The sequence below is a fragment of the Pseudophryne corroboree genome, chromosome 7 (genome assembly GCF_028390025.1).
Source record: "Pseudophryne corroboree isolate aPseCor3 chromosome 7, aPseCor3.hap2, whole genome shotgun sequence".
Lineage (NCBI taxonomy): Eukaryota > Metazoa > Chordata > Amphibia > Anura > Myobatrachidae > Pseudophryne > Pseudophryne corroboree.
This window is the reverse complement of record NC_086450.1, coordinates 54,153,032-54,180,918: the sequence shown is the minus strand read 5'-3', so window position 1 is coordinate 54,180,918 and position 27,887 is coordinate 54,153,032. Positions and strand designations below refer to the sequence as shown.

The 27,887-nt window shown below is 46.1% G+C and overlaps 1 protein-coding gene across 4 annotated transcripts in view; it reads right to left on the bottom strand.

Moving 5' to 3' along the window:
* LOC134943360 (uncharacterized) overlaps positions 1–27,887 on the bottom strand; it is a 110,146-nt gene that overhangs the window by 38,246 nt on the left and 44,013 nt on the right. For all 4 annotated transcript variants that reach the window (XM_063932248.1, XM_063932250.1, XM_063932249.1 and 1 more), the window contains one exon: positions 14,614–14,759. In XM_063932248.1, the coding sequence (XP_063788318.1) occupies positions 14,614–14,724 (111 nt within the window). In that variant the 5' untranslated portion in view covers positions 14,725–14,759. The remainder of the gene's footprint in view (positions 1–14,613; positions 14,760–27,887) is intronic.

Here is a 27,887-nt window from a genome sequence, read left to right as displayed (position 1 = left end):
TTTTTTTCTGCAGGAGTGCCACTGCCAGTGTGACTGACCAGTGACCTGACCACCAGTATATAGTATACTATATTGTATTGTGAATGTCTGCCTGTAAAAGTTAAACACACGTCGTGTGACTTGTGTGGTGTTTTTTTATTCTATAAAATAAAAAACTCATTCTGCTGACAGACAGTGTCCAGCAGGTCCGTCATTATATAATATATACCTGTCCGGCTGCAGTAGTGATATATATATATTTTTTATATCATTATTTATCATCCAGTCGCAGCAGACACAGTACGGTAGTTCACGGCTGTAGCTACCTCTGTGTCGGCACTCGGCAGTCCATCCATAATTGTATACCACCTACCCGTGGTTTTTTTTTCTTTCTTCTTTATACATACTACATCTCATTATCATCCAGTCTATATTAGCAGCAGACACAGTACAGTACGGTAGTCCACGGCTGTAGCTACCTCTGTGTCGGCACTCGGCAGTCCGTCCATAATTGTATACCACCTACCCGTGTTTTTTTTTTTCTTCTTTATACATACTACATCTCATTATCAACCAGTCTATATTAGCAGCAGACACAGTACGGTAGTCCACGGCTGTAGCTACCTCTGTGTCGGCACTCGGCAGTCCATCCATAATTGTATACCACCTACCCGTGGTTTTTTTTTCTTTCTTCTTTATACATACTACATCTCATTATCATCCAGTCTATATTAGCAGCAGACACAGTACAGTACGGTAGTCCACGGCTGTAGCTACCTCTGTGTCGGCACTCGGCAGTCCATCCATAATTGTATACCACCTACCCGTGGTTTTTTTTTCTTTCTTCTTTATACATACTACATCTCATTATCATCCAGTCTATATTAGCAGCAGACACAGTACAGTACGGTAGTCCACGGCTGTAGCTACCTCTGTGTCGGCACTCGGCAGTCCGTCCATAATTGTATACCACCTACCCGTGGTTTTTTTTTCTTTCTTCTTTATACATACTACATCTCATTATCATCCAGTCTATATTAGCAGCAGACACAGTACGGTAGTCCACGGCTGTAGCTACCTCTGTGTCGGCACTCGGCAGTCCAACCATAATTGTATACCACCTACCCGTGGTTTTTTTTTCTTTCTTCTTTATACATACTACATCTCATTATCATCCAGTCTATATTAGCAGCAGACACAGTACGGTAGTCCACGGCTGTAGCTACCTCTGTGTCGGCACTCGGCAGTCCGTCCATAGTTGTATACCACCTACCCGTGGTTTTTTTTTTCTTTCTTCTTTATACATACTACATCTCATTATCATCCAGTCTATATTAGCAGCAGACACAGTACGGTAGTCCACGGCTGTAGCTACCTCTGTGTCGGCACTCGGCAGTCCATCCATAATTGTATACCACCTACCCGTGGTTTTTTTTTCTTTCTTCTTTATACATACTACATCTCATTATCATCCAGTCTATATTAGCAGCAGACACAGTACAGTACGGTAGTCCACGGCTGTAGCTACCTCTGTGTCGGCACTCGGCAGTCCGTCCATAATTGTATACCACCTACCCGTGGTTTTTTTTTCTTTCTTCTTTATACATACATACTACATCTCATTATCATCCAGTCTATATTAGCAGCAGACACAGTACAGTACAATAGTCCACGGCTGTAGCTACCTCTGTGTCGGCACTCGGCAGTCCATCCATAATTGTATACTAGTATCCATCCATCTCCATTGTTTACCTGAGGTGCCTTTTAGTTGTGCCTAATAAAATATGGAGAACAAAAATGTTGAGGTTCCAAAATTAGGGAAAGATCAAGATCCACTTCCACCTCGTGCTGAAGCTGCTGCCACTAGTCATGGCCGAGACGATGAAATGCCAGCAACGTCGTCTGCCAAGGCCGATGCCCAATGTCATAGTACAGAGCATGTCAAATCCAAAACACCAAATATCAGTAAAAAAAGGACTCCAAAACCTAAAATAAAATTGTCGGAGGAGAAGCGTAAACTTGCCAATATGCCATTTACCACACGGAGTGGCAAGGAACGGCTGAGGCCCTGGCCTATGTTCATGGCTAGTGGTTCAGCTTCACATGAGGATGGAAGCATTCAGCCTCTCGCTAGAAAACTGAAAAGACTCAAGCTGGCAAAAGCACCGCAAAGAACTGTGCGTTCTTCGAAATCCCAAATCCACAAGGAGAGTCCAATTGTGTCGGTTGCGATGCCTGACCTTCCCAACACTGGACGTGAAGAGCATGCGCCTTCCACCATTTGCACGCCCCCTGCAAGTGCTGGAAGGAGCACCCGCAGTCCAGTTCCTGATAGTCAGATTGAAGATGTCAGTGTTGAAGTACACCAGGATGAGGAGGATATGGGTGTTGCTGGCGCTGGGGAGGAAATTGACCAGGAGGATTCTGATGGTGAGGTGGTTTGTTTAAGTCAGGCACCCGGGGAGACACCTGTTGTCCATGGGAGGAATATGGCCGTTGACATGCCTGGTGAAAATACCCAAAAAATCAGCTCTTCGGTGTGGAAGTATTTCACCAGAAATGCGGACAACATTTGTCAAGCCGTGTGTTCCCTTTGTCAAGCTGTAATAAGTAGGGGTAAGGACGTTAACCACCTCGGAACATCCTCCCTTATACGTCACCTGCAGCGCATTCATAATAAGTCAGTGACAAGTTCAAAAACTTTGGGCGACAGCGGAAGCAGTCCACTGACCAGTAAATCCCTTCCTCTTGTAACCAAGCTCACGCAAACCACCCCACCAACTCCCTCAGTGTCAATTTCCTCCTTCCCCAGGAATGCCAATAGTCCTGCAGGCCATGTCACTGGCAATTCTGACGAGTCCTCTCCTGCCTGGGATTCCTCCGATGCATCCTTGCGTGTAACGCCTACTCCTGCTGGCGCTGCTGTTGTTGCTGCTGGGAGTCGATGGTCATCCCAGAGGTGAAGTCGTACTCGTAAGCCCACTTTTACTACTTCCACCAAGCAATTGACTGTCCAACAGTCCTTTGCGAGGAAGATGAAATATCACAGCAGTCATCCTGCTGCAAAGCGGATAACTGAGGCCTTGGCATCCTGGGTGGTGAGAAACGTGGTTCCGGTATCCATCATTACTGCAGAGCCAACTAGAGACTTGTTGGAGGTACTGTGTCCCCGGTACCAAATACCATCTAGGTTCCATTTCTCTAGGCAGGCGATACCAAAAATGTACACAGACCTCAGAAAAAGAGTCACCAGTGTCCTAAAAAATGCAGCTGTACCCAATGTCCACTTAACCACGGACATGTGGACAAGTGGAGCAGGGCAGGGTCAGGACTATATGACTGTGACAGCCCACTGGGTAGATGTATGGACTCCCGCCGCAAGAACAGCAGCGGCGGCACCAGTAGCAGCATCTCGCAAACGCCAACTCTTTCCTAGGCAGGCTACGCTTTGTATCACCGGTTTCCAGAATACGCACACAGCTAAAAACCTCTTACGGCAACTGAGGAAGATCATCGCAGAATGGCTTACCCCAATTGGACTCTCCTGTGGATTTGTGGCATCGGACAACGCCAGCAATATTGTGTGTGCATTAAATATGGGCAAATTCCAGCACGTCCCATGTTTTGCACATACCTTGAATTTGGTGGTGCAGAATTTTTAAAAAAACGACAGGGGCGTGCAAGAGATGCTGTCGGTGGCCAGAAGAATTGCGGGACACTTTCGGCGTACAGGCACCACGTACAGAAGACTGGAGCACCACCAAAAACTACTGAACCTGCCCTGCCATTGTCACAACTGAGGGCCTGAGCTGACGGGAGGCAGCCTCAGTTGTAGGGGCTGAGATGTACCGGAACCTGGGAGGTTGTATCAGACCCCTGGACATGTAAGTAACATGAATAATAACTGCCCGAAGGCGTGACCACGACAACTTAGATAAAAGTCAATGATGTTTATTATGACAACTCCGCAACACAGCAGCAGTAAAAGAAAACGTAAAAGTCAGCAAATAATAAATACAGTTCCTGGGTACTACAGGATGGCAGGAGCCACAGGGCACTGGTAGTGTGAGATAGTTCTTATGATCTTCTAGATGGAAAGTCCTTACCAGGCCCGACTGTAGCAATGGAGATAACCCAGGATTGTGCCAGCTGGTGTTCCAGGAAAAGCTGGGTTGCTGAAGGTAAAACAGCTGCTGTGGATACTGGCTGGAACCAGACTGTTGTTAGCACGGAGTGGATACTGGCTGGAACCAGTTAAATAATAAATGAACTTGGGAGCGATGAAATATGAACTGAAATGTAGAACTTGAGAGCGGAGAAATAATAATACCGGTGGAGAGTGGTAAAGTGTAGAAAGGACACCGGCCCTTTAAGGGAAGCTGTACTCTGCTGGAAGCTGAGCTGGAAGCAGGTAATGTTGTAGCTGGAAACAGATGAATCCACAATGGATTGGAGAGTCAGGCTACACCGCAGGTGGAATGCTGGTGCGGGTCTCTATGGTGGAAGTCTTGAGACAGGAGCTGGAACCTGGAAGACAATCACAGGAGAGAGACAAACAGGAACTAGGTTTGACAACCAAAGCACTGACGCCTTCCTTGCTCAGGCACAGTGTATTTATACCTGCAGCAAGGAAGGGATTGGCTAGGCAATTATGCAGATTAACAATACTGACAACAGATTGGAGGAAATGATCAGCTGACAGAATCCAAGATGGCTGCGCCCATGCAGACACTTGGAGGGAAGTTTGGTTTGTAATCCATGTGGTAATGAAAACAGTAATGGCGGCGCCGGCCACTGGAGACAGGAGACGCCAGGCTGACAAGTGCACATCCAACCACGCGGACACAGCGGAGGCCGCGGCTGACGTAATCGCCACTCTGACACTCTGCATGCAGAAGCTCAGGGACGGCGGCGGAGGCCGCGGGAGACGCCATGCCAGATGTAATAAGGCGTTACTGTGACAGCGTCTCAGAGAGACAGGAGAGGATGCAGGGATGTGAACATTAGGATAACAGATGGGATCCGGTCCTGGAGCGCTGAGCCAGCCTTAGGAGGCATCTGATGGGTAAGAAATGGCGTCCAGATACCCGGATCGTGACAGCACCCCCCCCTTTAGGAGTGGCCCCAGGACACTTCTTTGGCTTTTGAGGAAACTTGGAATGGAATCTCCGGACCAAGGCAGGAGCATGGACATCAGAAGCATTGGTCCATGAACGTTCCTCAGGACCATAACCCTTCCAGTCAATAAGATATTGTAGTTGACCGTAACGGTGACGTGAGTCCAGGATCTTGGCCACTTCATACTCAACGCCTCGTTGAGTTTGGACTTTCGGAGTTGGAGGAAGTGAGGAATGAAACCGATTCAAGATCAGCGGTTTCAACAGGGAAACATGGAATGTCCTGGGTATTTTTAAGAAGGGAGGCAACTGGAGTCTGTAAGCAACAGGATTGATGACTTGTTCAATCTTGAAAGGACCGATATAGCGAGGTGCAAACTTCATACTGGGAACTCTTAACCTCAAATTCTTCGTGGATAACCATACCCGATCACCCACCTTGAGAGCAGGAACTGCTCGACGCTTCTTATCCGCAAACTTCTTGTACCTGAACGATGCCTTGAGCAGAGCTGATCGTACGCTCTTCCAGATATTGGCAAACTGATGCAAGGTGATATCCACTGCGGGAACAGAAGTTGCTGGAAGCGGTTGGAACTCAGGAACTTTAGGGTGGAATCCAAAGTTAGTGAAGAATGGTGTTGAAGCAGATGAAGAATGATACTGGTTGTTATGACAGAACTCGGCCCAGGGAAGTAATTGAACCCAGTCATCTTGAGAGGAGGACACATAGATGCGGAGGAAGGCCTCCAAGTCCTGATTCACCCTCTCGGTTTGACCATTGGTCTGAGGATGGTAAGCCGTGGAAAACTTTAGCTTGACTTGGAGGACTTGACATAAACTTCGCCAGAATTTGGCTGTGAATTGAACTCCTCGATCTGAGATAATTTCTTCAGGAAGACCGTGGAGTCGGAAGATCTCTTGTATGAATACTTGAGCCAACTTGGAAGCTGACGGAAGACCGGTGAGAGGAATGAAGTGTGCCATCTTGGTGAACCGGTCAACTACCACCCAGATGGTATTGAACTTGTTGCACATGGGTAAGTCTGTAATGAAATCCATCGACAAGTGGGTCCATGGTCGACGGGGAACGGATAGTGGAACCAGTTGCCCCGCAGGCGACTGGCGGGATACTTTATGTTGGGCACACTTTGGGCAAGATGCAATAAACTCCAAGACGTCCTTTTTCAGAGTTGGCCACCAATAGGACCTAGAGATAAACTCCAGGGTTTTTTGGATACCTGTATGTCCGGCAAAACGGGAAGCATGGGCCCAATGCATGAGCTTCTTCCTTAGCATCGGCTTCACAAAACTTTTCCCTGATGGGGGCGTAGAGTCCATCCCTACCGAGGAGAATGCCAACGGATTTATAATAGGATGCTTGTCTGAAGACTCTGACTCATTTTCTTGCTCCCATGAGCGGGAAAGGGCATCGGCCTTGCGATTCTGAGAGCCCGGACAGAACTGGAGTTTAAAGTCGAACCTGGAAAAGAAAAGTGCCCATCTGGCCTGACGAGGGTTGAGACATTGTGCGCCCTTCAGATATAAAAGGTTCTTGTGGTCTGTAAGTATGGTGATTAAATGAGAAGCTCCCTCCAACAGATACCTCCACTCTTCTAGAGCGAGCTTGATGGCTAGCAACTCCCGGTCGCCAATGGCATAGTTGCGCTCAGCTGGGGAGAACTTCCGGGAGAAGAAACTGCAAGGATGTAAATGGCCATCTTTAGCCCTCTGAGATAACACCGCTCCTACTCCAACGGAGGAGGCATCCACCTCTAGGATGAAAGGAGAGTCGATGTCAGGCTGTTTCAGGACAGGCGCAGAGATGAACCTCTGTTTTAAAAGATGAAAAGCTTGCATGGCTTCTTCAGACCACTTGGACGGGTTAGCACCCTTCTTGGTGAAAGCAGTAATAGGCGCCACAATGGTGGAAAAGTCTCGTATAAACTTTCGGTAATAATTGGCGAACCCTAAGAACCTCTGGACCCCTTTGAGGGTTAAGGGTACCGGCCAATTCTGAATTGCTTGTAGTTTCTCAGGATCCATCTCTAGTCCGGAACCGGACACAATGTACCCTAGAAACGGAATGGACTTGACTTCAAAGACGCATTTTTCTAATTTGCAATAGAGATGATTGACACGGAGACGGGACAGAACCTCTTTAACCCAAAAACGATGTTCCTCTAAATCGTTGGCAAAAATGAGGATATCGTCTAGATAGACCACGACATGACGGTATAGAATGTCTCTGAAAATCTCATTGACAAAATGCTGGAAGACAGCTGGAGCATTGCTCAATCCGAAGGGCATGACGAGGTACTCATAATGTCCGTCACGGGTGTTAAAGGCGGTCTTCCACTCGTCACCCTCACGGATCCGGATGAGATTGTATGCACCTCGCAAGTCCAGCTTTGTAAAGATGGTAGCTCCGCTAACTCTGTCAAAGAGCTCAGTAATCAGGGGTAAAGGATAACGGTTCTTGATGGTAATGTCGTTCAAACCTCTGTAGTCGATGCACGGCCGCAGACCACCATCTTTCTTTTTTACAAAAAAGAAGCCTGCGCCGGCTGGGGAAGAAGAAGGTCGAATGAACCCCTTTGCTAGGTTCTCTTTAATGTATTCCTCCATAGAATGCGTCTCAGGCAGAGACAACGGATAAGTTCGGCCTCGAGGTGGAACCTTCCCTGGAACGAGATCAATCGGGCAGTCCCATTCTCTATGAGGAGGAAGGATATCAGCAGAAGCTTTACTGAACACATCCGTGAAATCTTGATATGGAGGAGGTGGAACATCAGACGACCTGGGGGAGGAAGAACAGACAGGCAATACTTTAAACAAACATGTCTCTGCACAGGAGGAACCCCATGCCAGGATTTGCGTAGTCGTCCAATCAATTGTAGGATTGTGAAGACGGAGCCATGGAAGGCCCAGGACCACAGGATGTGTGGCTCTTGGAATCACTAAAAGTGAAATAAGTTCGGAATGAAGAACTCCCACTCTCAGACGAACTGGTAGAGTCCTTAGAGCAATAACAGTATCAAAAATTTTACTGCCATCCACGGCAGTTAAGGAAAAGGAGGAAGGAAGTCTCTCGGTGGGTAGGGACCACCGTTTAACATAGGCTTCAGTAATAAAGTTCCCAGCTGCTCCGGAATCAAGGAGAGCAATGACGTTCCGATAACGTTGAGCAACTTGAAGCGAGACTGGGAGATTACAATCATGAGGAGATGGAGAGGAGATCATTACTCCTAGCCGGCCCTCTCCTTGGCGAGCTAGGGTTTGGAGTTTTCCCGGACGTTCGGGACAGGCATTGATGGTGTGAGACGGAGCTGCACAGTAAAGACAAAGAGACTCAGAGAGACGTCTTCGGCGCTCAGCAGGAGTTAAACGGGAACGGCCAATTTGCATGGGCTCATCTTTAGATGGTGACAGTTGACGAGGAGGAGGAGCAGAAGATTTTGGAGCAGATGATCTTCCACGCTCAGTTGCTCTCTCTCTGAAACGTAAATCAACTTTCGTGCAGAGTGAGATTAGCTCATCTAACTTAGAAGGTAAGTCTCTGGTAGCTAACTCATCTTTAATAAGCTCAGATAAGCCATGCCAGAATGCAGCATACAGGGCCTCGTCGTTCCATGCCAGTTCGGATGCCAGGATCTGGAACTGTATCAGATATTGTCCTACAGTACGTGACCCCTGGCGTAAACGGAGAATCTCGGATGAAGCTGAGGTTACCCGGCCTGGCTCGTCGAAGATGCGCCTGAATGTTGACACGAATGCAGTGTAAGAAGATAGCAGGGTGTCGGACCTCTCCCATAACGGTGATGCCCAGTCAAGGGCGGAGCCACTGAGAAGAGAGATGATGTAGGCAATTTTTGTACGGTCACTGGGAAAATTGCCAGGTTGTAGCTCAAACTGAATCTCACACTGGTTGAGAAATCCCCTGCAGAATCTTGGAGATCCATCAAATTTTGCTGGCGTTGGAAGATGAAGACGTGGAGCAGAAATGGGTAAGGTGGGTGGGGTTATAGCTGGAGTCACTGTGGTTGACGCACCAGATGCGCCTGATCCACGGAGAGTTGTCTGAATCCCATCCAGCCGAGTAGAGAGATCCTGGAGACAGCGGATGATGTGGCCCTGTGCAGCCTCCTGATGTTCTAGTCGGGCTGCCAGTTCTTGCATCGGCCTGGCCGCTTGATCCTGGTCTCCGGCTGGATTCATTAGGTCAGTGCTTACTGTCACAACTGAGGGCCTGAGCTGACGGGAGGCAGCCTCAGTTGTAGGGGCTGAGATGTACCGGAACCTGGGAGGTTGTATCAGACCCATGGACATGTAAGTAACATGAATAATAACTGCCCGAAGGCGTGACCACGACAACTTAGATAAAAGTCAATGATGTTTATTATGACAACTCCGCAACACAGCAGCAGTAAAAGAAAACGTAAAAGTCAGCAAATAATAAATACAGTTCCTGGGTACTACAGGATGGCAGGAGCCACAGGGCACTGGTAGTGTGAGATAGTTCTTATGATCTTCTAGATGGAAAGTCCTTACCAGGCCCGACTGTAGCAATGGAGATAACCCAGGATTGTGCCAGCTGGTGTTCCAGGAAAAGCTGGGTTGCTGAAGGTAAAACAGCTGCTGTGGATACTGGCTGGAACCAGACTGTTGTTAGCACGGAGTGGATACTGGCTGGAACCAGTTAAATAATAAATGAACTTGGGAGCGATGAAATATGAACTGAAATGTAGAACTTGAGAGCGGAGAAATAATAATACCGGTGGAGAGTGGTAAAGTGTAGAAAGGACACCGGCCCTTTAAGGGAAGCTGTACTCTGCTGGAAGCTGAGCTGGAAGCAGGTAATGTTGTAGCTGGAAACAGATGAATCCACAATGGATTGGAGAGTCAGGCTACACCGCAGGTGGAATGCTGGTGCGGGTCTCTATGGTGGAAGTCTTGAGACAGGAGCTGGAACCTGGAAGACAATCACAGGAGAGAGACAAACAGGAACTAGGTTTGACAACCAAAGCACTGACGCCTTCCATGCTCAGGCACAGTGTATTTATACCTGCAGCAAGGAAGGGATTGGCTAGGCAATTATGCAGATTAACAATACTGACAACAGATTGGAGGAAATGATCAGCTGACAGAATCCAAGATGGCTGCGCCCATGCAGACACTTGGAGGGAAGTTTGGTTTGTAATCCATGTGGTAATGAAAACAGTAATGGCGGCGCCGGCCACTGGAGACAGGAGACGCCAGGCTGACAAGTGCACATCCAACCACGCGGACACAGCGGAGGCCGCGGCTGACGCCATGCCAGATGTAATAAGGCGTTACTGTGACAGCGTCTCAGAGAGACAGGAGAGGATGCAGGGATGTGAACATTAGGATAACAGATGGGATCCGGTCCTGGAGCGCTGAGCCAGCCTTAGGAGGCATCTGATGGGTAAGAAATGGCGTCCAGATACCCGGATCGTGACAGCCATCATCTGAAGCAAGAAGTGGTAACGAGGTGGAATTCAACCCTCTATATGCTTCAGAGGTTGGAGGAGCAGCAAAAGGCCATTCAAGCCTATACAATTGAGCACGATATAGGAGGTGGAATGCACCTGTCTCAAGTGCAGTGGAGAATGATTTCAACGTTGTGCAAGGTTCTGATGCCCTTTGAACTTGCCACACGTGAAGTCAGTTCAGACACTGCCAGCCTGAGTCAGGTCATTCCCCTCATCAGGCTTTTGCAGAAGAAGCTGGAGGCATTGAAGAAGGAGCTAAAAGGGAGCGATTCCGCTAGGCATGTGGGACTTGTGGATGCAGCCCTTAATTCGCTTAACAAGGATTCACGGGTGGTCAATCTGTTGAAATCAGAGCACTACATTTTGGCCACCGTGCTCGATCCTAGATTTAAAACCTACCTTGGATCTCTCTTTCCGGCAGACACAAGTCTGCTGGGGTGCAAAGACCTGCTGGTGACAAAATTTTCAAGTCAAGCGGAACGCGACCTGTCAACATCTCCTCCTTCACATTCTCCCACAACTGGGGGTGCGAGGAAAAGGCTCAGAATTCCGAGCCCACCCGCTGGCGGTGATGCAGGGCAGTCTGGAGCGACTGCTGATGCTGACATCTGGTCCGGACTGAAGGACCTGACAACGATTACGGACATGTCGTCTACTGTCACTGCATATGATTCTCTCAACATTGAAAGAATGGTGGAGGATTATATGAGTGACCGCATCCAAGTAGGCACGTCACACAGTCCGTACTTATACTGGCAGGAAAAAGAGGCAATTTGGAGGCCCTTGCACAAACTGGCTTTATTCTACCTAAGTTGCCCTCCCACAAGTGTGTACTCCGAAAGAGTGTTTAGTGCCGCCGCTCACCTTGTCAGCAATCGGCGTACGAGGTTACATCCAGAAAATGTGGAGAAGATGATGTTCATTAAAATGAATTATAATCAATTCCTCCGCGGAGACATTGACCAGCAGCAATTGCCTCCACAAAGTACACAGGGAGCTGAGATGGTGGATTCCAGTGGGGACGAATTGATAATCTGTGAGGAGGGGGATGTACACGGTGATATATCGGAGGATGATGATGAGGTGGACATCTTGCCTCTGTAGAGCCAGTTTGTGCAAGGAGAGATTAATTGCTTCTTTTTTGGGGGGGGTCCAAACCAACCCGTCATATCAGTCACAGTCGTGTGGCAGACCCTGTCACTGAAATGATGGGTTGGTTAAAGTGTGCATGTCCTGTTTATACAACATAAGGGTGGGTGGGAGGGCCCAAGGACAATTCCATCTTGCACCTCTTTTTTCTTTTATTTTTCTTTGCGTCATGTGCTGTTTGGGGAGGGTTTTTTGGAAGGGCCATCCTGCGTGACACTGCAGTGCCACTCCTAGATGGGCCCGGTGTTTGTGTCGGCCACTAGGGTCGCTTATCTTACTCACACAGTCAGCTACCTCATTGCGCCTCTTTTTTTCTTTGCGTCATGTGCTGTTTGGGGAGGGTTTTTTGGAAGGGCCATCCTGCGTGACACTGCAGTGCCACTCCTAGATGGGCCCGGTGTTTGTGTCGGCCACTAGGGTCGCTTATCTTACTCACACAGTCAGCTACCTCATTGCGCCTCTTTTTTTCTTTGCGTCATGTGCTGTTTGGGGAGGGTTTTTTGGAAGGGCCATCCTGCGTGACACTGCAGTGCCACTCCTAGATGGGCCAGGTGTTTGTGTCGGCCACTAGGGTCGCTTATCTTACTCACACAGTCAGCTACCTCATTGCGCCTCTTTTTTTCTTTGCGTCATGTGCTGTTTGGGGAGGGTTTTTTGGAAGGGACATCCTGCGTGACACTGCAGTGCCACTCCTAGATGGGCCCGGTGTTTGTGTCGGCCACTAGGGTCGCTTATCTTACTCACACAGCTACCTCATTGCGCCTCTTTTTTTCTTTGCGTCATGTGCTGTTTGGGGAGGGTTTTTTGGAAGGGACATCCTGCGTGACACTGCAGTGCCACTCCTAGATGGGCCCGGTGTTTGTGTCGGCCACTAGGGTCGCTTATCTTACTCACACAGCGACCTCGGTGCAAATTTTAGGACTAAAAATAATATTGTGAGGTGTGAGGTATTCAGAATAGACTGAAAATGAGTGGAAATTATGGTTTTTGAGGTTAATAATACTTTGGGATCAAAATGACCCCCAAATTCTATGATTTAAGCTGTTTTTTAGGGTTTTTTGAAAAAAACACCCGAATCCAAAACACACCCGAATCCGACAAAAAAATTCGGTGAGGTTTTGCCAAAACGCGGTCGAACCCAAAACACGGCCGCGGAACCGAACCCAAAACCAAAACACAAAACCCGAAAAATTTCCGGCGCTCATCTCTAGTAATTATACAGCAGGATCACTGGAATTATACGGCAGGATCACTGGAATTATACGCCAGTACCACTGTAATTATACGGCAGGACCACTGGACTTATACGGCAGGATCACTGGACATATACGGCAGTACCGCTGGACATATACGGCAGTATCACTGGACATATACGCCAGTACCGCTGGACATATATGGCAGTATCACTGGACTGGACTTATACGCCAGTACCACTGTAATTATACGGCAGGATCACTGGACTTATATGGCAGGATCACTGAAATTATACGGCAGGATCATTGGAATTATACGTCAGTACCGCTGGACATATACGGCAGTATCACTGGACTGGACTTATACGCCAGTATCACTGTAATTATACAGCAGGACCACTGGACTTATACGGCAGGTTCAGTGGATTTAAATGGCAGGATCACTGTAATTATACGGCAGGGTCACTGGACTTATACGGCAGGGGATGCCCAGCAGTCCGCCCCACATGTCAGCCCCCCCCCCCCGCACAAGTACAAAAGCATCGCACAGCGGGAGTTACTTGTTGCTGCCCTGGGTCGTAGAGGCTGCGTGTGACGTCACGCAGCCACGGCGGACCCCCCCCCCCCACGTGGTCCGGACCACTCCCACAAAACAACGTCCAAACGCCGCCGTGCCACCCCCTCCCACCCAGCAACCGCCTCTGCCTGTCAATCAGGCAGAGGCGATCGCTAGGTAACGACAGCTGTTCTGACCTGAACGCTGCGCTGCGATAAACTGCAGTGAATGATCAGGTCAGAATGACCCCACTGTGTGGTTATGTGCGTCCTGAAGATGGGGTAGTAGACACCGAAACGTAGACAGTAAAGCACTGTTTTTTACACATTATAACAGCCTCTGAGTGCTACGTTCTCCCCATTGCTGTATTTGGGGCGAGCATTACCATTAGGAGGGCACCTGAGCAAGCATCAAGGAGTTATTCCTCACAGCAGAGTGCCGGATCTTCCGTCTGCATATATTATATAGATGGAATTGTACTAATCTATTATACAGCTAATTTCAGTGATAGTAAAATATTTTTTCCCACACAAACTAATAATAAAATGAATCATGTATCATATATTATAGAAGTGTTCATGCACACAGCGAGGAATGCATCCAAATAATGGGGGTCATTCCGAGTTGATCGCATGTAGCAACTTTTTGCTGCCCGTGCAATCAACTAGACGCCGCCTATGGGGGAGGGCTTTTTTGCATAGCAAGGCTGCAAACAAAAAAAGTTTTGTGCAGAAGTAGACCAGGGTAACTGTTACTTGCCCTGTGCGATCGATCCAGCAATGTAGGTCCCGGAATTGACGTCAGACATCCACCCTCCAAACGCCTGGATACGCCTGCGTTGCACTCACCACTCCCAGGAAACGGTGAGTTGCCGCCCCGGAACGCCTTCCTGCTGTCAATCTTCTTGCGATCACGCCAGCGATCACATTCTTCTGTCTTTCTTCGGTCTTCTGGTCGTTGCCCAGCGATGGCCGTCGCTGGGCAATGACGCACGTGTGCATTGCGGCCGCCACGCAGGCGCAGACCCGACCCATTTGCACGCTGCAACAACTAGCAGCGTGCGAACGGGTCGGAATGGCCCCCAATGTACATTAGCAGTCTATACTTACTTTATCTTTCATGTAAGATAAAATTATATCAATGATATTATTGGAGACTGGGATCATGTACTTCTGATAAACTGATGAGAATTCCTTCTTTGTGAATAAGTGAACTGCCATGTCTGATGTTGTTGGCTGGGGAAGATGGTGACAATCTGTTCAATGAATGGAAAAAAATTAAATTTCAATGTAATATCCTATATATTGTTTTACAAAATGAATACTATGCCCATCTGTAAATAATATGGACATCTATAAAATAAAGTGATATTAAATTCAACAGTCTTAGCTAGAATAAATGGAATTTACAGTAAGAAATATCAGCAGGGAGTCATTTTTAAATAGTTATTTAAACAGTGCATCTATAATGTACAATACTTTTGAAACAACCTTGATTGTCTTCAAAAATGTGAGGTGACACATCCTTATCCTGCACTCATACTACAACTCTGTACATCTTCTATTACATGTTTAATACAGGGTGATTCAAAAGTCGCATGATCACCCTTTTGTTTCAAAAACTGTACAGGAAATGGGAAAACTGAATACTCCAGTAAGGTATTGGTGAGGTTGGCTATCTTTTAGGGTATGTACCGAACATGGTGGCCATCTTGAAATCGGCCATCTTGAATAAGTCAGTTTTTTTCAAATGGAAAGGGATCGAGTAACTTATCAAACAACATCAGAATTTGCTGAAAAGTTTATTGCTGCAAACAGATTTGAAATAGCAGTTATGGTTCAAAAGTTACAACACTTTTTTTGTTGAAGGTAACTGAAGATGGCTTTGACAAAAGAGGAGAGAATTGAGGTCATTTTGATGTCAAACGTCATGTGCTGCATTGTGGGCTCTTCACGAAAAATGCCAAAACCATTTTTGAGGTTGTCTCGTTAGTATCACTTTTCAGACGACCACTACGTGACTTATCAGCCACAGTCCCAGTTTCTCGGAATTTGGAAATTAGGCACCTGACAGTGTTATGTGAAATTGGAGGTCTTTCTGGGTGCTGGATGTTAAAATCTGAAGCTATGACACGAAAACTTCATTATCCAGACATTAAAATGACCTCAATTCTCTCCTCTTTTGTCAAAGCCATCTTCAATTACCTACAACAAAAAAGTGTTGTAACTTTTGAACCATAACTGCTATTTCAAATCTGTTTGCAGCAATAAACTTTTCAGCAAATTGTAATGTTTATTGACGTTACACGACCCCTTTACATTTAAAAAAATTGACTTAGATTCAAGATGGCCAATTTGAAGATGGCGTCCATGTTCGGAACATACCCTAAAAGATAGTCCACCTAACACATCCCTTACTGAAACAAAAGGGTGTATTGCGACTTTTGAATCACCCTGTATAAAATATAGACTGTGATAAGATCACGGTTTAGATAAGAATCTTTTTCCTTTGTTGGAATTAAAACCTTAAATTAAATTAAGCTTCCTTTTTGCTGTAGGCTATGAACAAATCCATCAACCACCTTTTTCTTTCATATGTTTCACACTCGGCTATCTTAGACCAGTGTTTTTCTTTTATATGTTTTCACTTTAATTTCATGGGATTTGGGACGATATAGTCTTCCTCCATCATTAACCAAAGTAATACTTGATTTAGAATCTAACCAGACTCAGGCTCCATGAAGGCTGGCTCACCGTACACAGACCCTGTAAAGGCCATTCCAAATCACATCTCCTATATAATAGCCCAGATCTGTCACTTTGTGACTGTGTGGATAATGCTGGGCGTGGCTAGGAACTCTCATTGGGTTAGCAGTAGGTCTATCACACCCAGTCCACACAGCTGATTGGGTGAGAAACACCCTCCTACACAGGTTACAGCCAATGGGAGGCTCTGCCCTTTGGCTGTTGTGTGTTTCCAGAACAGGATTAACAATGGGGCTGATTGAGCTGCAGCTCCAGGTCAACACCCCAAAATAGGCCCACTGCATCTACAGCAACATACCCTCCAACAATTTACACATAAAAATAGCGACAAATTCGAAAAGGCCTTTTCCAAAACTTTCAATGGAAGTTTGGAGAGCCAAAATCGGTACAGACCATAAAAAAAAGTTACTGTACCTGCCAAAAAGGTACAGTTGGAGGGTATGCCACTGCATCTGCAGCACGTCTCTGCGCTGTAGATAGGGAAAAAAATAATTTTACTGCCGCGTCCTATGTCCTGCTGCCAGTCCGCCTGCCCACTCCAGCATCCACAATCGACACTCCCTAGCCGTGGTGCAGGTAGAACAAAAGCTGCTGCAGCCACTGGCATAGATGTGTATGAAAGCGCTGCAGCGGAAGGCTTTCATAGCCCTCCCTGCGCCACATACTCTCTGAGCCCCGGAGCCTCCTCTGTGCGTGATGTCACAGAAGTCCCTCCAGGCCACAGTCACGCCCAGATCCCCGGAGCAGTGGCGTCATGAGGCGGGTGCGGGGGGTGCGGCCCGCACCCGGGTGTCACCCTTCAGTGGGGTGACAGCAAACAAGAGCCTCACACCTGTCGCATTCCTACCATTACACTGACAATGTGTCAGAAAGCACGGACCCAGCCGCGGCGCACATGCACCTGCTCGGAGGGGGAGGGGGGGGGGGGGTTGCACGATCATAACTGTGCCGCGGCGTCCTCTTGTTATGATCGCATCCCCCTGCTGACTCAAATCGCTGCCTGAATACCGCCGCCGGGTCCGTACTGGCGGTTCCTGACAGTCTCCTCAGCCAGGATGCCGGTCGCTGTACGTCACTCCTCATGACGTCATCTTGCGCGCCGGCACCGCTTGCAGCTTGCCATTCTCCTCACTGCCGCCGGCCACGTTCTGCACACCGCAGCCCACTTCCTCCGCTGCCTAGGGCCGCCTACTACACCCCCCTCCGCTGCTCAGGTACTTACCCTGCTTCCCTATGTCCCTGTCACTGCTGTCACTCACTTTCCCTGCTGTCACTGTACCTCTGTCACTATACTTCAGTCACTGTCCCTGCTGTCACTGTCCCTGCTGTCACTATACCTCTCACTGTCCCTGCTGTCACGGTCCCTGCTGTCACTATACCTCTGTCACTGTCCCTGCTGTCACTGTCCCTCTGTCACTTCACCTCTGTCACTGTCCCTGCTGTCAGTATACCTCTGTCACTGTCCCTGCTGTCACTATACCTCTCACTGTCCCTGCTGTCACTATACCTCTGTCACTGTCCCTGCTGTCACTATACCTCTGTCACTGTCCCTGCTGTCACGGTCCCTGCTGTCACTATACCTCTGTCACTGGCCCTGCTGTCACTATACCTCTGTCACTGTCCCTGCTGTCACGGTCCCTGCTGTCACTATACCTCTGTCACTGTCCCTGCTGTCACCGCTGTCACTGTCCCTCTGTCACTGCACCTCTGTCACTGTCCCTGCTGTCAGTATACCTCTGTCACTGTCCCTGCTGTCACTATACCTCTGTCACTGCTGTCACCGCTGTCACTGTCCCTCTGTCACTGTCCCTGCTGTCACTATACCTCTGTCACTGTCCCTGCTGTCACCGCTGTCACTGTCCCTCTGTCACTGCACCTCTGTCACTGTCCCTGCTGTCAGTATACCTCTGTCACTGTCCCTGCTGTCACTATACCTCTGTCACTGCTGTCACCGCTGTCACTGTCCCTCTGTCACTGCACCTCTGTCACTGTCCCTGCTGTCACTGTCCCTCTGTCACTGTCCCTCTGTCACTGTCCCTGCTGTCACTCTCCCTGTCCCTGAATTTTGGATAATACTGTGTGCTTTAATGTGAATTTTGGCTCAGTCAGTGTGCTACAATGTTAGTTTCGGCTCATTCAGTGTGCTACAATGTGAATTTCGGATCATTCAGTGTGTTACAATGTGAATTTCGGCTCATTCAGAGTGCTACAATGTGAATTTCGGATCATTCAGTGTGTTACAATGTGAATGTCAGCTCATTCAGTGTGCTACAATGTGAGTTTCGGCTCATTCAGTGTGCTACAATGTGAATGTCGGCTCATTCAGTGTGCTATAATGTGAATTTCGGCTCATTCAGTGTGCTACAATGTGAATTTCGGCTCATTCAGTGTGCTACAATGTGAGTTTCGGCTCATTCAGTGTGCAACAATGTGAGTTTCGGCTCATTCAGTGTGCTATAATGTGAGTTTCGGCTCATTCAGTGTGCTATAATGTGAATTTCGGATCATTCAGTGTGTTACAATGTGAATTTCGGCTCATTCAGAGTGCTACAATGTGAATTTCGGATCATTCAGTGTGCTATAATGTGAATTTTGGATCATTCTGTGTTCTATGATGTGAATTTCGGCTCATTCAGTGTGCTACAATATGAATTTCGGATCATTCAGTGTGTTACAATGTGAATTTCGGCTCATTCAGAGTGCTACAATGTGAATTTCGGATCATTCAGTGTGCTATAATGTGAATTTTGGATCATTCTGTGTTCTATGATGTGAATTTCGGCTCATTCAGTGTGCTACAATATGAATTTCGGATCATTCAGTGTGCTATAATGTGAATTTCGGCTCATTCAGTGTGCTATTATGTGAATTTCGGATCAATCTGTGTTCTATGATGTGAATTTCGGCTCATTCTGTGTTGTATAATGTGAATTTCGGCTCATACTCAATTATGGACATTATTCTGGTTGCATTTAATTTTAGCAATAAAATTGCTAAAATGCGCCACGCTGACAGTGAGCATGCAATCAAAGTGCGGTCGCATCCCTGAGGGACTGCACTTTCATTGGGGGCCGGCGTAGCAGGGTGTGGTTGGGAAAGGGGATCAGAGCTTTTTTGGGGCGGCTATGTGACATCACACGCACCCACTGCAACCCGAAAAATGGCGGTGCATTGCCTGCATACGCAGCCTAGCTACGTCTGCAGGGGGTCATCCTTCGTATCTGCTTCAGCGATGTGATCGCAAAATAATTGAAATCGCATCGCTGGATGCCAATTAGCATCCTGGACGGACCCCAGCATGCTACAGAAACGATTGCAGATTCTGCTTTTAAGCAGAATATGCAAACCAACCTAAATAGGGTCCTATGTCACTACTATTGCCATCGCATTCAGTGATATACAGGAATTATGACTTACAAGTAAAACTAGTACAAAAACATTTCTAAGGATTGCGTGTGGTGTGATATGGGAGAAGGTCCATGGGGGGGGTGACACCATGAGTTACCACACCGGGTGACACCAACCCTAGTGACGCCTCTGCCCCGGAGGCCCTGACTCCGCAACACAGCACTTGGGCTCCTGGCTTGGAAGCCCCAAGATGGCTAATATAACGGATAGAGTGGGTGATATCATGGAGGGTAATGTCTGGAAACTGAATCAATGTAAAAGGTGACAGTGATGTGCAGTGCAGTGGGTGTGCAGTGTCATTGACACTGCACAGCACTCTCACCTTTTACATTGATTCAGCCAGTCAGTCAGTTCTGCCAGCCAGTCACTATTGTTAGCGCCGATGTCCCAACGCACCGCATTACAGGGAAGAAGATGCACTCTAAATAAACTACAGCTCCCAGCAGCCCTTAGCGCTCAAGCATTCTGGCGCTAAGGGCTGCTGGGAGCTGTAGTTTATTGAGTGCATCTTCTTCCCTGTAATACGGCGCGTTGGGACACCGGCGCTTACAATAGTGAATGGCTGCTTGGCTGCTGTGCGAGTCTCTGGGAGAGCCACTGCCAAAGGGAGGACAGCAGCTTAGCTGCTTCCAGGAGGAGAAGCAGGAGAAGCATTACCCGCACCTCCCCCATATCGCAGTACCTCCGTGCCCCATCCGCGGCGCCTCCCCACACCCCTTCCACCACCCGCAGTGGCGCCGGACCCCCTCCCCCACCCGCAACACCACCACACCTGCCCCTCCCCCACCCGCTGCAGCTCCATCAGCCCCATTGTTAATCCTGCTTTGGGAACACGCAGCAGCCAAAGGGCAGAGCCTCCCATTGGATGTAACCTGTGTGGGAGGGTGTTTCTCACCCAATCAGCTGTGGACTGGGTGTGATAGACCTACTGCTAACCCAATGAGAGCTCCTAGCCATACCCAGCGTTAGCCACACAGTCACAGAGTGACAGATCTGGGCTATTATATAGGAGATTCTGTAGCAGCTGCAGTACCAGTATATTTTTGTGGTGTGGGAGGAAAGCCATACAAACGTGGGAGATCATTCAAACATCATACAGATGGGGCTATGCTGCACACATCAAGCTTGTTTTTGTTTTTGTTTTTATTGGTTTTATAGATTTGTAAAAAATTTTACACATTTAGGATTTTTTTTAATCGATTATTGAGTAGTCTATGCTTTTATTTTTATCATTGCTAACGACCACCTGAAATAACTTGTGTATAATAATATGTAATATACATAATTCTGTTTTTATAGGGGATGTATGCATCTGGAATATTGTGTTCAGTTCTGGGCACCATTTTCTAAAAAAGATTTCGGGGAACTAGAAAGAGTTCAAAGAAGAGCTACTAAATTGATTAAAGGGTTAGAAACACTGGAATACAAGGTAAAGCTTACTATGTTAAATATACACAAGAATAGAGGCGACTAAGAGGGGACATCATTAATATCTTCAAATATGTAAAGGGTCATTACAAGGAGCTAGCAGCGGATTTGTTTATTAAAAGAACTCTGTTTAATACGCGTGGGCACTCAATGATGCTAGAGGAGAGAAAATTCTGTACACATCGTAGGAAAGGGTTCTTCACGGTAAGGGCAATTAAGATTTGGAACTCCCTGCCGGAGAAAGTAATAATGGCAGAAACTGTAAATGCATTTAAAAATGGATTGGACAAATTTCTAACTGGAAAATGTATCCAGGGCTATAGCATTTAACATATTGACATTAAATTATATAGGGGTGGTAAGATTCATAGCTGTCAATTGGTACTAAACCATTACTCCAGCAGGTGCATTATAATATGAACATCTTAACACAGAATACAGGTTGAACCCGATGGGCATTTTGCCTCTTTTCAACCTCACTATGTAACTATGTAACTATGGGGGACATGTACAGTACTAAGCAGTGATAAAAGTGGAGAAGGGAGCCAGTGGAGAAGTTGCCCATGGCAACCAATCAGCTGCTCTGTATACTGTACTTTTAAAGTATGCAAATCAGAAATGTTACATCAATGCTGATTGGCTGCCTTGAGCAACTTCTCCACTAGCTCACTTCACCACTTTTATCACTGCTTAGTATATGTCCCCCTCAGTAACTATGTCATGTGGGGGTGAGGGCAATTCTGTGGGCATCTGGGGATGAGGGGGGAGTGTGTCAGTCTTGTATATATTTTTTGCACTAACCTTGATGGTAATTTAAAAAGTCAGCAGACTGAGAAATGAGTTCCGCAGAGAAAAGAAACGTTTACCTTGTGAGTGAAAAGCTGTGTGCTTAATTTGTAATGAATCTTTAGCAGTATTCAAAGAATATAATTTGACTAGAAATTTTGAGGAAAAAACATGCTTTGAAGGATAAAAATGAATCTGCTGAAGGAAAATCAGAGAAAACCAATGAGATGGTTGCTCGAAAGCAAAAAGAGCAAAATGTTTTCACAAAATTATCATCTGCACAGGATGGAATTACAAGGTTGAGCTATTTAACCACTTGCCAGGCATGGTCGCATCAGATGCGACTTTGCCTGCAACTCCTTTATCTGACCTGGTCGCACAGGATGCGACCAGTCAGATAGAGAGTGTTAGCAGTGGCAGGGAAGGGAAACTTCCCTCCGCTGCTGCTGTCAGAGGGACCGGAAGTGTAAATCATCGCCCCCAAGACCCTTCTGTGTACCTGGCAGCTGTCCGTGCTCTAAAAACTAAAGTCGCGATGGTCGCGACATTACAGATGTTCCGATGGTCACGATGTTCCCGATCAATGTGCTGATGTTTGGGGGGGAAATAGTTTTTAAAAAAATCTTTTTTTTTTTTTAACTAAAATCATTTTGGATAGGGTTAAATTCATGTTCTTCACCTAATCCACTCATACAAAAAAACAGACAATTTCTGAGCATTTTTTGGGGAATAAAATCATCAGTTGAGTGGTTAATAACACACAAAAGCAGCAAAAACTGTAAACTGTTCGCTGAAGGAGAATTATGGTTGACTCTGATGCAATATTGTGCACAGACAAGAAAAAAACAGTTTGCAAACATTAACTTGTCAAGGAAAACTGCTGTGAGGTGCACTGAGGACATATCCGACAATATGGAACTGCAATTAAAAAATTAAGTCATCAATTTGTCATTTTTTCCTTTAGCACTGGATGAAAGTTGTGATGTCAAAGACAAAGCCCAGATATTGATATTCGTTCGAGGTATCAATGAAAATTTTGAAATTACAGAAGAATTGGCATCAATGAAGGCCATGAAAGATACAACACCTGGAAAGGATTTATTGGGGGCTGTAAATGAGTGTGGGTCCAAATTTAGCGTGGAGTGGGAAAAATTGGCTGGTGTGACAAATGAGGGTGTGGTATTGAAAGTCGACAGTAACTAGGTCGACAATGTCTAGGTCGACCACTATTGGTCGACAGTAACTAGGTCGACAGGGTGTCTAGGTCGACAGGGTCTTTAGGTCGACATGTTCTAGGTCGACAGGTCAAAAGGTCGACATGAGTTTTTAATGTTATTTTGGTGTCGTTTTGTTCGTAGAGTGACCGGGAACCCCAATTAGTGCACCGCGTCCCCTCGCATGGTGCCTTCGCTCCGCTATCACTTCGCTCGGCACAGATTACCGTTCCAATCGTAGTCCACGTGGATCGTTAAGTATGAAAAGGTTCAAAAAAAGCAAAAAATTGTGAAAAACTCATGTCGACCTTTTGACCTGTAGACCTAGAACATGTCGACCTAAAGACCCTGTCGACCTAGACACCCTGTCGACCTAGTCACTGTCGACCAATAGTGGTCAACCTAGACATTGTCGACCTAGTTACTGTCGACTTTCAGTCCGGATCCCGACAAATGATGATAGTCCAGATCTAACAGGAAAAAATTTTAAATTGCTAAAAAGAATTCAAGACCAAGACAGAGAAAAGATTCCAGAACACAAAATTGCCTTTCTACATTGCAGTATACATCAAGGAGTCCTTTGTAAAAGGGTTTTAAAATTACGCAACATCGTGGGTACTGTTATAAAAGTGGTTAACTACATTCACGCAAGAGGATTAAATCACAGACAATTTGTAACTTTGCTAGAGGATACTGAGATCCTTATTCAGGTTGCATCCCTGAAGCGATGTGACTGCATTCTTCCATCCAGGGGACCAGGGCGCACACGCAGGCCCAGTTCTGCATATGCGTGGCCAAGACAATGCGATCGCATTACATTGATGCAAACGCCTCTGCCTGACTGAGAGGCAGAGGTGTTCCTGGGGTGTTTGTGGGGTGGTCAAGGGTGATGAGGCAACATTGCGGGGGCGGCGACATGGCATTGCAGGGAAATTATGGAAAAAATGGGGGCGGTGACAACACACGCAGCCACTGCAATGCGGAAAATGGCGGTGACCCAAATACCTTTGCAGCCAGGCTGCGGAGGCAGGGGTGCTTCCCTTAATCAGCTATACAATTGCAATTGAAATACTTGTATGAGTCAGAAATAATAGTACAATACTGTGGTTTACTTTCACCTACAGTGTCACACAATATGTATATGAGTCAAAAATAATAATATAACACTGCGGTTTACTTTCACCTACAGAGTCGCACAATATATGTATGAGTCAGAAATAATAATATAACGCTGTGGTTTACTTTCACCTACAGTGTCACACAATACATGTATGAGTCAGAATATATATGACACTGCAGTTCACTTTCACCTACAGTGTTACACAATATGTGTATGATTATACACTGCAGTCTGACTGGCAGTGTCACAGAAAAATAATAGTATAGTACAAATAATATATATTTTGAAACTTTATATTTAGCTCTTATTTTGTTTAAACTGGGACAGAGCACCCCTAGATTGACACAGCATGCCTGGAGGACACAGCACCCCTTTATGTATAACAAAGCACAGACCACCTACAGTGTCGCAATATGTATGATTATATACTGCGGTCTGACCGGCAGTGTCACAGAAAAATAATAGTATAGTATACATGGGTATATTACCCCCCAAAAATTATATATTTTTATTTCAAACTAGATACTTAGCTTTTATTTGGTTTAAACTGGGCAGAGCACCCCTAGATTGATAGAGCACCCCTAAAGGACACAGCAACCTTTTATGTACAACAAAACACGGACCACCTACAGTGTCGCAATACATGTATGATTATACACTGCGGTCTGACCGGCAGTGTCACAGAAAAATAATAGTATAGTACACTGGGGTATATCACCCAAAAAAAAGAATATATATTTTTTAACTAGATATTTAGCTTTTAGTATGTTTAAACTGGGGCAGAGCACCCCTAGATTGACAGAGCACCCCTGGAGTACACAGCACCACTTTATAGATGGAAATAGTACCCCTGGGGGACACAGCACCCCGTTATGGGGCGGAGAGGGTACTCCTGGAGGACACAGCACCCCTTTATGGATGGAGAGAGTACTCCTGGAGGACACAGTACCCCTTTATTGATAGAGAGAGTACCAGTAGCACCCCTTGACAACACAGCACCCCTGGATGGACACCGCATGGACACACCCATTCAATACAAGCTCCACAGTCTGAGTAAATATAGTGCGATCACCACAGACCTTTATAGAACCCAAAACCTGAGACAAACAGACAGCGGCATGATGATGTTTTGCTTCATTTTGGGATCTGTATCAGGTGGGAAAACCCAAGCCGGACTCAGATCCTGGCTTGGATCATGAATTTCAGGTGAGTCAAGTGCTCAGAAAATTGGACCCGCTTATCTCTAGTATATAAAAGATATTTTGTGTGTGACCCTCAAATATTCATTTGAAAGTGTTAAGTGCCCCCCCCCCCCCAGCTAAAATAATTGCCCACCCCTGCTCTACCACATACAGCTAGCCCAAGAAGTCATGACCTGAATCACCAACCTCCTAGTGTAATGACTGGTAATTTGTGAGCTCTTCTTTGTCCCCTGAAAATTACTCTATGCAGACATAAGCAATAATAATATAATGAAAAATTGCAAAAGCATGTTACACGATTCATTCACAGCTAAAATACCTAGGGATATTAGCATGAACTGAGTGCAGGTATAGTAGCAGCTTATTCTTCTAGCAAAGTATACGAGTCTTATTATGTCTTACCGTCACTTGTAATAATGTAGGCAGCCAAGACACCACAATAAAGAATATAAGCCTCTGTAACTTAACTGATATATATATATATATATATATATATATACATATTTACATAGTGCTACCTCCCATGCTTCAGGTCTTACTGAACCAGCTGAATCCCTTGAAGTGATGGTAGAAACCCACAATTGCTTATGAGCATTTCTGAGAATCACATTAGGTAAGACAAATACAGTAACTACATTTTGTTCCCGTTTCTCCTCATATGACTCGTCCTCATACTGCATACTTGCCTAAGTTGCCTACTTTTGAAAACTAGAATATGAGAGATTACAGTATGATGTGCCGTGCCGAGGGGCGTGTCATACTCTGCCCAAAGGGCATGCTTAGTTCCACAAATGAGCGTGTCTATGCTTACATGCTTGTTGTTGCAAGATATTTCTCTATAACATTAGTTACAATATATTTTGGGAAGTATTGATTCCACCATTGCTGTCTGCAATACAGGGTTTCTTGTTTACAACTATATATTTGCTGTGATATTTTTCTTCTTCTCACTAAGCACAATATACACGATAAATGTGAGGCCTATGTGATAAATTCAAAATGCAATTTGACCTTGTGAAAATTCATCCCTAAACATAGAAGTAAATTATAATATTGGTGTATTAGATGTTATTTTATTGTGGACACTGGACTGTGGGGGTAATTCAGAATTGATCGCAGCAGAAAATTTGTTAGCAGTTGGGCAAAACCATGGCCCTCATTCCGAGTTGATCGCTCACTAGCTATATTTTTTGCAGCGCAGCGATCAGGTAGTCACCGCCTATAGGGGAGTGTATTTTCGCTTTGCAAATGTGCGAACGCTTGTGCAGCCGAGCGGGACGAAAATGTTTTTTGCAGTTTCTGAGTAGCTCTGGACTTACTCAGCCCTTGCGATCACTGCAAACGCCTCGACACGCCTGCGTTTTCCCTACCACTCCCAGAAAATGATAATTTGACACCCACAAACGTCTTCTTCCTGTCAAACTCCTTACGATTGGCTGTGCAAATGGATTCTTCGTTAAATCCATCGCCTAGCAACGATCCGCTTTGTACCCGTACGATGCACCTGCGCATTGCCATGCTTACGCATGCGCAGTAGTGACCTGATTGCTGTGCTGCGAAAAATGGTAGCGAGCGATCAACTCGGAATGACCCCCCATGTGCACTGCAGAAGGGCAGATATAACATTTGCAGAGAGAGTTTGATTTGGGTGGGATATTTTGTTTCTGTGCAGGGTAAATACTGGCTGCTTTATTTTTACACTGCAATTTAGATTTCAGTTTTAACACACCCCACACAAATCTAACTCTCTCTGCACATGTTATATCTGCCGCCTCCTGCAGTGCACATGGTTTTGCCTAACTGCTAAAAAATTTGCTGCTGCAATCAACTCTGAATTATACCCTGTATCTTGTAGGCACTACCTATATTGGATGTGCTGTTTTCCATACCATTACAGCATTAACCAAATCATTACAGACACCAGATACTCTAATAAAACAAATGTGTTTATCTAAAGAAAGATTACTTACAACAATTCTTACCCTAACAGCTCACTAGCAGCAGTGGTATGCTATGGATGAGTGCACTCTAGAATAGATAAGAGGAACCTGTGTGTGATCATGTGCTGCTGTCTCTTTTCTGTGAGGGGTACCCACAAGGGAGATAATGAGAGTCGTCAGCAGTGACTCCTGAGAAGCTGCAGCAAATCACTTGCAAAGAAACTCTTAGTGTCACCCCAGGCAGAATCTGAAGAATCCGGGAGATTTGGACTACAAAGCAGGGCAGCAGGAGATTTATGGCTGAAAGATACAGGAGGGTAGGCAACTATGTCATACTGTAGTTATGTTGAGCTTAATACTATACTTACCATTTCCCCAGAGTAGTATAATAAGTGTTTTATAAAACTGGATGACCTCCAAGGCAAAAAAAATATATGTTTATTTTTTTATATTACTCTGTTTGTTTTTTTCTATGAATGATAATCCAGGATGGATGGAGGGGCCTGGAGGGGCCTGGGTC